The sequence below is a fragment of the Macadamia integrifolia genome, chromosome 2 (genome assembly GCF_013358625.1).
Source record: "Macadamia integrifolia cultivar HAES 741 chromosome 2, SCU_Mint_v3, whole genome shotgun sequence".
Lineage (NCBI taxonomy): Eukaryota > Viridiplantae > Streptophyta > Magnoliopsida > Proteales > Proteaceae > Macadamia > Macadamia integrifolia.
The window spans coordinates 34,200,225-34,211,762 of record NC_056558.1 but is presented as its reverse complement, the minus strand read 5'-3'; the positions used below and the strand labels follow the sequence as shown (position 1 = coordinate 34,211,762).

Here is an 11,538-nt window from a genome sequence, read left to right as displayed (position 1 = left end):
CTGATCAACCTAATTCTTTCGCCAACTTGAAGCTAACTCAATGACCTATATTTCTCATGATAATACCTTTGACTAAAATTCCATGCACGTACCCTGAAATTGAGGTACAAGCTGATGCATTTTACTGAAAAGTGTTTTTAAAGTGATAGACTCCCAACTCCAACTGAACATGCATCACTCCGAGAGTATGTTGACTATGTTAATAATGATGAACAACATCATGGCCAAGTCAAATGGCTTAATAAGATTTTGGGCATGTGTGGTGTATGAATTTAGAATTAGTGTTGGATAATATTTAATAGGAAAATTTTCTTGTACCACCCCAAAAAATCTCCATAATTTGGGATGATGCCCAAAAATGAAAATAAAAGCTCGTATATCCCCTCACTTTCATCAGAAAAAATTTAAAAAATCCATTCCGTTTGAATTAGGTCATTAAGTGATGATGTCATTAATCTCATATTATCTAAATGGCCAAACTACCCTTATAGGTATGTGAACATACTATTATGTCCTTGACCTTAAACTCGAGCGCTTGAGCGTTCTTTTTTTTTTCCTTTAATCTTTATGTCTCATATGGTCCTCATGTGCAGAACGTTTAAATATATACTTCTTTCTTTTTTCAGGAAAAATAACACTTTTTGGTTCTTGTTTCTGCTCTTCTCTAATCTCCTCTTCATCTATTGCAGAGAAGAAGCACATAGATCTAATTCTAACAATCACGATGTTGCAGCTTGAGTTCCTAGTTTTGCCTTTTATCTTCATCATTCCTTTCGTCTTCTTCTTCTTCTACTTCTTCATCAGAAAAACCAAAATTTCATCTCTTGCAACTAGCGAACTTCTAACTACTTACCCATTTGTCGGTCACATCTTTGCTACTCCCAAGAATCGAGACCTATTGATGCCATGGATCGCAGAGTTCCTTGGTCTTAACTCCACTTACCTTATTTAATCTCCTGGGTTCAACAAAGACTATGATCTCTGTTGCATAAGAGACCTTCTTACCCACTTTGCGGATGACATGTTCCAACGCTTTCTTCTGTTTCAGCCACATGAACCTAGATTCTTTGTTGTAGCCCACTTCTTCCATGCCTTTCAGAGGGAGAAGACCTTTGGGAAGCTCCATCTCTGGTAAGATCTCAATCGATTTTTCCTTACAGAAGGGCTTCCCCATGGTAGATCACCGCATTCTCTCTGTACTTTTCGATCACCTGTGATGCCATTTCTTGCCTATGATCTGGTTTTCCTTTTGGAATAGAGAAGAGATGAAAGAGAGTGCTTGAGCGTTCTTCTTCTTATCTTCTCAATAGAATCTGATGCAAAAACCTTGGGATTTAAGTAGAAAGAAAATTCTCTCCTCAAAGGAGAAGACTTTGAAGACCTGTGTAGAGATTTCAAAGACACAACCACAGCAAGCGAGAGAGAAGAGAGAAGAGAGAAATCCAATCACGGCCTCCCTCACGCCACTCCTCTCTCGATCCAATTTGAGGCCAAAAACAATAGCATAGAGGGATAAACCCTAACCAGAGAGCACAAGTAGAAAGGTAAAAAAGTCATTTTCCATTTTCAGTTAACGGCATTACAAATTAAAGGGGCGGTGGATATTATTTTCATTTTTGGGGATCACCCCAATTTATGGAGATTTTTGGGGGTGGTACAAGAAAATTTCTCTATTTAATGATATGTCTTCGAACTTATAATGAGACATAGGATATATATGCATTCATATCGGATATAATAGTTGTTTTGAACATTAGATGCAAGAATTCATGTAATTATTCTTTAATTTTTTTATATGAGTATTCTTCCTTTTTTATGTCCCGTTTATTTTAAATCATCACGTTTAAAACTCGTACCGTACATTTTCTATTTTTTAGCATTCTCTGTTTTTTTTTTTTTTTTATATATATGTTTATTTGACTGCATCATTCGAAAATTTTCATTGTTTAATACCCATAATTAATGTCAATTTCCCTTTTTCCGTTGTTCACGTTTTTGCTAACTATGGTTGGGCTAAATGCTATATGAAGAATACATTGACTATAGGGATGTGAAATACACAGTTCAATGAAAATATAAATATTGACTTGAAAGATTACTTGAGGTTAAGTATAGATCTTGTTCAATTTTTCAACCACATCGAAAGAGTTGTTATTGACAAGTGTGCCAACAAGTTGATGGAAAAGTTTAATGCAAGAAATACGTTTTCAAGAAATTTATTCTCAAAATCATCTATTATGCAGCAAGCTGGAGAAGTCTACAATCCTTTGATTTTTGAGAAATTTAAAAAACAATATGAATGAGTTACTGCTTACTACATCAAGTACAAGAATAAAATAGATGTGGTCCATTACTATGTGGTTTCAGTTGTTGGTCAAGAAAATTAATTAAGCATGTCATATAACCCAATTGAGTAAATCATTCAATGTAGTTGTATGAAATTTAAGACTTTCGATATTCATTATCGTCATACATTAAAATTCTAATCGCTCTTGATATCAAGCAGATTCCTGATGCATATATATTGAGAAGATGGATACGGACAACAATAAGTCTTGTTGTGCAAGACAATAAAGGAAAATAAGTTGCAGCAAATAGCTATATGATTGAACCTTCAATGTGCCACATGAAGTGGTGCCAAATCAAAGTACATAGCTCAACAGAGTGAAAAGTCTTAAGAGAAAAAGAAGAACGTAAATGTTGGAAACGTAGAAACATATGAAGTTAAGTGGAAACCCAGAGAAAATAAAATAAAAGAATTAGTGCAAACACCCCCTGCTTCTTCTTAGGAAATGCAATTAGCATGTGCAACCCCCAATCCAATACTATCATGTGACCCATAATATGACAACATGAGTTACATGTCTATATTAACAGTATTTATGTTTACTTTTAGTATATTTTCATTCTAAAAGCACATTTAACTGTGGATGTATAGGGGTATTGTTTTTTACCAACAACTTTTGTAAGGATATTCACCTCAAGATTCAAACATAGCAATGTGACGCTAAACATTTGGATGATTAAACTTATTTTCTTATGTTTACCTCTTGCTTATAAAACACTTTATGTGCCTTTTGCTTATAGAATACTTGATAGACCTTATTTTATTATGTTTACATTTTGCTATATTATTTGTTTTTTGTATCAGTTTAATCTTTTGTAACTCTTTGGAAATGAAATTTTCCTTCTCTGATTTTGCTTAATAGATTCTTGTTTTCTGATAAAAAAAAAAAGTATAATATTTTTTTTTATTAAAATTTTGCACATAAACTTTATTTAACTTTGTTGACTTATAAGTGAGTCTTTAATTCAAATGGAAGAGCACACGGGGTTAAACCCATGAGAACTCTTTATTATGTTTCTATGTGTAGGTTGCAATTTGGTTTTAGACTTATAGAATACGATACAACACTTCATAATACAAATACAATAAAACAAAGAAAATTTTAAGTACAATTGTAGCAGAAATAACCAGTTTTTTTCATCAAAATCTGGTGGGATTAATTTTATTAGAAATACTATTACAAAGTTTAACCAAGCTCCTAGAAATGTCATTACAAAACTGAATTACACTTTGAAGTCTCATTACCAAGTTTACAATATACAAAATTAATACAAAGTACAATCAATCTCTTATTTTATTTAAGTTTAAGATATTGATTGAATCAAAAACACCTCTTAACATCCTCGTATAATCCTCCAACTACTTAATTGCATCTTTCTGATAACCTCTGATATAATCTGGTGAAGGGGACGTAGATGTAGATGATAAGGTTCAGAGTTGGAGTATATCGGTTAGTAGAACTAGTCCTTGCCTCTCCTATCCATTTGAACATCTTACATACACAGTTGTTAACCTGTAGGATAATTAAAAATTATTGTTAGCCTTGAATATATATTTATATAGCAAAAAAGATTACTGTTTACTAGGGGAATGACATGAAAATATAAAGTCATACCCTCATTAATTATGGGTAACACAAAAAAGGTTAACCATAATCTGTACTAATATTTGTCGTTCTGACCTTATATTGGTATTTTCTGCACTTACAAATTTTATACTAATCCACTCACACGAAAAAGTCATAACTCTTTTGACATTTGAAATACTTCATTCTAATACGTTCTTTACCCTTTGTTATAAAGATTAGACAATTTTTACAGCAATGTTCACATTTTATAATGAAAAATTCATTTACATTAGAAGTCATCTGTACACACAATAATTATTAAAAGAATAGTTAATCCTTATTATAACATCAAAAAATCCTTGTATAAAGATATTTACAAGAAATTCTTTTTTCTAAAAGTGCATGTTACATATGTGAAATAGTATAAAACTGAACATAAAAGTGGTTCTCCTTATTTTTGCATTGGTTGAAAAACATATTTCTCTTGGTATGCATGTTGTATAAAATACAAGCATGACTATTATTTGGATAGATTGGCATCTCTTAGGTTGCTCAATTTAGGTAATGAAGGATGCATATGACAATTAGGAATTCAATTTTCAATACTTGTTGTTCTAGGTTCATGTTTAGGGGTACACTTGTAACTTGTAATTTCATATTGATTATTGGAATTGTTTTGACCATGAAGTCAGGAAAAATAAGATTTCTTCCATTGGGGGTGACTTTGGAAATTAGCACTTTCCTTTGATCTTTGGACTTTAAATGTTGGGTCAATTCCTTAAACCAAATTAATGATTGGAACCAAGGAATTAAGCTTTCATTTACAATGTTTCAACCAACACTAAAACTGCTACTTGTCTTTTTGGCTTATGAACATAAGACCTATCTATCCAAGAGAAAAAAAAAAAAATCATGACACCTGAATGGGTTTGGGTATGGCAGGGAGACTGCGTTATATTATGATAAAATTAAGAGAATACTAGAATATAAACTCTTTTATCCACAATTATAAACACCTTAACCGTATAAACAATTAATCCACATTGTCATGATTTAAGCTTTTATCAATTTGGAGAATGCTAAAAAACAAAAATATAGACAGTTCATCAATTTGGCAAAGTAGGTAGGATAATTAGAACACTTTATGCCTACAACAACCTGGTTTGGACTTTATAAGAACTAACAAGACCTGTACACAACGCTTTAAAATGACAAGTACTCTAAACACACCTACAACAAGACCTGTACACACTTTATGTTGTTTTCTGGATTATTTAGTGGCAAAAAAGTACTCTAAAACCACCTTCAACAATTAGGGAAAAATGTTGTATAAAACTGAGAAAATCATTGATTCAAAGAACCTCATAAGCCTTAAAATTAAATTTCTCTCATTTTTCTCTGGAGATTAATACTCTAAAATCACCTTAAAAATTGGGATAAAATATCGTGCAGAACTGAGAAACTCACTGATTCAACAATTTGAGCATTTTAATCTATCAGTTTTTCTAGGGAGATTAAAACCCATCTAGGGAGAACTTCATGATTGAGTTTTATATTAAATCCATCTAGGGAGAACAATTTGAGCCTTATGATTTCTCTCATTTGTGTTTGAGCCATTGAATCATGGGCATTGATTATCATTGGTGAATTGTCCATATATATCCTTGGCTATATCAATTTGGGTCACAGATTCTCTCAAAAAAAGATTTTTTGTTGTTAAGAGTGCTAGAGTTGAGAGATTAATCTCCTTTACACCTAGGCTAGCCAAATTGGCCAATCATTATTCTTCATTGATTTTTTACATCCTTTTAACAAAATCTTTAGTTTCTTTCAAATCTCCTCTTTTTTTTTTTTTCGAAACCCCCGTGACATACCTTAGTATTTTGTATTGTCAACACACTTAAAATCAAATGTAATAAAAATCCATAACACATTTTTTAACTTGTTTAAAATATGTCAACATATTTTTTTCCCTTTGAGAGTTAGTCCACTAATGACTAGTCTTCTTTATCTAGGCCATACACTTCAATTTGTATGTCAAACAAAAACCTTTCTTGAATCATTTTTCTTCTTTCTTTGATTTTTTTATTACTTTAATTTTTAAGTAAATGAAGGATGTCTATAATCTCAAGTCATAGTTTATGATACGTTAGTATATGATGGGTGTGGCTAGCCCATAATACCAGCCTATAGTATAGAAGTGTTAGCTCATGTTACCAACCTCGAATGATAGGAGGATGACTCATCATCTAGTTAGCCCACCCCCAGTGTCACATTTTCCTTGGATGCCTTGCATTATTCTTTTATGTCTCTTTCTATGCAATGTGATTCACTTTTATATACTTGTAACAATTTGATCACTCTCTTTGTGTATGAATTTCGTTATACGATTAGCATTCAATTAATTCTTATACTATCATGTGATGTTATATGTACATATACACACACTTGTACGCACCCTAATTTAAAACAGCTAAACCTAGAAACTTGGTTAGGGTAAAACACTTCTGACCAAACCTAAATTAGACTATACTTATGATCTAGCACAAACTTAGCAAGTAGGGTTACACAAGTCTAAATAGAAGGAGACCGACCTTTAGGTCAAGTGAAGAGGGTGCTTAACACCTTCTCATTTCATAAATTGACACTTGTCTAGAGATCTGAACCATTCTTTAGCTGGTAACATGTCGTAGATTTCTCTATTTTGGGTCCTAGGCCCATCACCCTAGGTGGCGATTTCCTATTTGGTATTTGACACGCATTCCTGCAATATTGAATAGAACATCATAATCCGACACACATTTTGACACACATGACCACACGGGTCCCACAAATCCTTTTATTTGGGAGAGATGACGTAACTAATTCTCAAATCTCATTTCTCTACAGCATATAAGTACTTACATTTATATTTCTACTTCAATCCCTATTAGGGAAGTATACAAAGTGTTAATTCTATAACAAATGCCAACTTCTGTCCATAATTGTAAACAGATAAAAGTACTTTTGGGAAGTTGCATATGATAGTACAATTATAATATGCACATGATATAAATTTGCAATTAATCAATTTAATTTCATTAAACTGGGTTTGATGGACACACATCCAATGAAAAATATCCAATAGTTCACATAAATGAGAGAGAGAGAGAGTGAGATGGTTTGAGAGAACACGATGAATAAACGATGATTTCGATGGAGAAAGAATGTCTTTAAGATTATAAAAAAATGAAGGATACCAAATGCACCAAAACCAAACCAGATAGGAATAAATTAAAATCATAATTTGCAGACAGTCTAGTTTTACTGCTTGCTATTCTATATTCTATCCGATTCACATCTAATTAACATGCAGTTTGTAGTGTTGATTTTGGAAAACGGTTTGCAATTCCAATATGTACTGTGTTTGATTTTGGTATGTAGTGTTGGTTTACATTTGGTTTCACCTTTATACCTTAATTCCATTTCTCTTAAATCTAATCTGAAAGCATGGAGATAAGTTAGAATAATTAAAGTTTTTCATCTCAATAAATACTGTGGATTCTATTATTATACATTCTTATACTAAAAAGATACCTTAGAAACACAAAACCAACCTCCGCTTGACATACCAAAAATTGAGTTTATTCAGTTCGATTTTACAGGTTTCTACTCAGTCCAGTTATACAAGTTCCTATTCAGTTTAGAATAGTTGGTTCTCCTGTGCAAATCAATGCCAAACTAGAAAGAAAACCTATGAAATCAAAATCGAGTCGTTTCCCTACAATCTGGTTTGGTTCGATAGAAAATGTTTCTGATTTCTTTGGGTTGCTTGTTTTGAAAGGTGTTTCTTAAGGAGTGTCCCAAAGTTGGGAAATGGCTGTAAGCTTTATCCTCCATTTGGAAACCCTATGCCTTGTGTGTTTGTGTGTTTAGAATGGTATCGGATTGCCAGGCCGATGGTGATATGTGTCTGATTCCATATCGATGTAATAATAGAATTGAAGGGTAAATTTGTCCAAAATAAAATTATCCCCGGAAGTGAGGGTAAAACTATCTAATAGGGGTTGATCCAGACAATATCGACTTAGACCAATAGCCATTTTTAAACTGTGTACCCTCTTTTACAAACATTCAATAATATTTTTGCATTTTCACTAAGAAAAAATAATAACAAATTTGTTGCATTAGTACTTTGGGGGGAATGAGGCTTCAAAAAACTTTTTTTTTTGGATAAATTCGAGTGATAATAAGGCATGCCGACTTGAACCCACAATCAATCGACTCAAACAATGATCGTTTGGGTTACTTGGCGGTGTTTAATGGACTCAAATATGATGAATACATTGTTAGCAAAAAGGGAAAAATGAGGTTGCTATTCTGCATGGGGCCGTGCACCTTTATATTGTGGTCCTATGGTTAAGAGGTAAGTCTCAAATTAAACACATAATCTACCCACTACTTCCCCATCTTTTTTATTTATTTTTTCTTATATTCCCCATCCATTCAATGGTCATAATAACTTCGTCCATATGGCAAAACAAGCACCACATTTCAATTAGACTTTAAATTTTCCTAGAATTTTATTATATACCTATCATGCACAAACTAACCATCATCCACCCACTAATCTATGTGCACGGAGGTGCGCTAACAATGATTATCCAATGTCTGGAGTGCATGACAGGCCTTCCAATTGTTGTATGCTCACTGTAGAATATCTCAACTCACTGTAGAGTATCCAATCTCTTTTGTCTCTAAAAGTATTTCTCTATATGATTTAAAGAGTAATAAATAGAATAAGTGTTGAGCAATGTTTGTACGTATATCATAATTAATGTATCATTCACTGGACCACAAAAAATCATAGGCCACCCCATCATTTTTTTTTGTTTTGTTTTGTTTTTTTTCTTTTTTTTTTTTTTTTTTTTAAATTAGGCCAACCCATCACAATTATCAGTTTTGATATCAAAGACAACAAATCTCGCTGCAGCCATCTAACACTGTACCACCACAACTCCTCGGAGAAAGATGCTAATTTCTCTGAGAAAATTGCAGACGACGAAGGCCGACATTGACGATCAATCTTGAAATCTTTTACAGAAAACCACAAAACCCAAAAAAAAAGAGAAGAGAATTCCATAATCCACATACAAAAAAAATCTGAAATTTGATCGTCACCATTACTTCCGGTGCCATCCATGGTTTCTTTGCTCTGCCGCCGTAATGGGTGTCGCCGGAATCTTACGTGGCTTCGCCGGAGAATTACTGGAATTTTGACGCAAAATCACCATGAGATCAACGAATGCTCCAAGTATGTACTTATATGATTTCTTCTCGTTCAGCTTCAAGTAACAGAAGAGAAGTTCTTCCATGAAATCCCAATCTACAGTTTCATATTGGTTCAATCGAGCTTGAACCATCTCCTCCATGGAATTTCTGAAATCTTCATAAGGATCACGTGTATACGTGAGCACAGCAATGCTATCACCAGGGAGGTTTAAATCGATACTTTTTATCTTAGCCGACAGAGCCATGGATTCACGAATCGTCGTCGTCGTCGTCGTCGTCGAGCTCGATCCAATTTCGTCGGACATCGATAAGCTGGATCGTGATTCTTCGATTAGTGAATTAGTTGTGGTTCCAGGAGATACGAAGAATCGATTTGATGCCCTAACATCGGGTGGTGCTTCGCCTAATCTTGGTGATTCGAAGAGGAATGCTCCTCCGGGACTGGAATTGGCAGCGGCGGTGCCGCCTTCATTGTTGTTGTAATTGTCAGTCTTGCAGTAGAGAGAATTGAAATTCTCGTAGAGGAAACGATCAATGTCGGTGAGTGTTGCAGCATCATCATCATCTCCATCTTTATGATGGTTGGGTTGGTTCCGATCAACAGAGAAGGAAGAGGTTTTAGGGTGTCTGCAACCTGATAAGATCCAGTTGGAAGAGGTTTTGATGGAATTTGAATGAATTGGAAGTTGTGATGGAGTTGGTTTTTTGAGCTTTGAGAGGTATATTTGCAGAGATTTTTGAAAGCTCTTGTTCTTGTTCCTGCCCATATTTCCTTTTTTTCTCTCTCTAGGTTTACTAAGTGGGATTAATAGAGAGAGGAAGAGTGTAAAAGGGGTGTGAAACTTTGGGGAAGGGGAGAGTGGTTTTATAAAGAAGTATGGAAGTTAACATAAAACTTTAGTTTTAAATGGGAAGAATGCGTTATCAATGTGAGTAGCTGGGAGAGGTTAATGTCTTTAATTGAATGATTTAATTACCTTCTAATTTGATTTTCTTACCGTTTTTGAATTTTTGAAGTTAATGCTTTTTTATTTTTAATGTTTTTAGTAACAATAGATTATGGAGTAATTTTGTGAGTTTGCCATTCCATGGAAAGTATGTGAAAGGCTTCCTTTGAACACAAGGATTTAGGGATTAAATTCCTTTATGGCGCAACAGGGTGTGGAGCCCAAGGCTATCACACACAGCCCAAAGCTAGGCGTTGATGCTCACCAGACACCCTGTTACACCACAGAGGATCCAAGTCCATGTATTTAGTGCATGGTATCAAATTGGGTATTGATTATCGCATCGCACCCAAACACCTGGGTGTGCACCCTAAAAGATTTAGCTTCTCTTTAGTTGTTGGGGACGTCCAACATGACATTCGACGGCTGGGAGGACTTGGGCACACGACCAAACACATGGGCATACACTCCTAGGTCTTCCATAGTCATTGGATGGACATTGGGCATCCCAGTGGCTGGAGAAGACTGAGATGCTCTCTCATATGCTAGAGAGGATCAGAATCTACCAAGAAACTAATACGATTTCAAAATGGATCAACATAGATTGGCCTACAAACGCGATTGGTGGTTTACGATACTGATATAAATCCCCCGATCCAATGCCAATATCTCAAAACATGTCCGAACTGTCTATTTATTATTATTATTATTTTTTTTCATGTGATAAGCTGATGTCCTAATTTCAAACATAGGACACATCAAATTGATTACAAGACAAATTTCAAAACAAAATTCAATTATATAAAAGGTGAGGAGATGCTATCAACTTTATATGGATTAGATTATAGAGGATCCATGTCAAATCATTCTCCCCATTTATTTGATGTAAGTAAATGCCTCCATGATCCCAATCTAAAATGTTGATTACACCAAAAAGAGAGAAAGGAAAAAAGAGAAAAATTAGGGAGTTGATAGCTACAGTAGCCTAAATTTCCTTATGAAGTTTCATTAGGTTAACAACTTCTTTCATGTTGCCAAGTTATAATCCACTTCGACAAAGTACATGGGAGCCAAGCTTCACAAACGCATAAAAGTGAAATTTACATAAGCCCATAAATGGCAATTTTTCTACCATGCTTGAATGCAACTTCCCTTTTACATGGATTATTTTATTATTATTTATTTATTTTCTAAATATGTGTGTTTCAGATAGATGATATCTTTTTGAAGACATCCATTGGTGTGGCATAGAGATTCTTCTCCACACTAACAGCATAGAGGAATGGTTATACCACAAAGGTGATTGGATATGATACACAACCTCCGATTTTGTGACATAGCAGCTTACTTGGCATTAAAAACAATGACATGTAATTCCTCCCCCCCACCCCCACCCCCACCCCCAA

The 11,538-nt window shown here is 34.1% G+C and overlaps 1 protein-coding gene across 1 annotated transcript; it reads right to left on the bottom strand.

Moving 5' to 3' along the window:
- Positions 1-8,840: 8,840 nt before the first annotated feature.
- LOC122072037 (transcription repressor OFP14) lies at positions 8,841-10,088 on the bottom strand. The gene has a single exon (XM_042636548.1). It carries the CDS (start codon positions 9,950-9,952, stop codon positions 9,077-9,079), a length of 876 nt encoding a protein of 291 aa, XP_042492482.1. The 5' UTR covers positions 9,953-10,088; the 3' UTR covers positions 8,841-9,076.
- Positions 10,089-11,538: the final 1,450 nt, after the last annotated feature.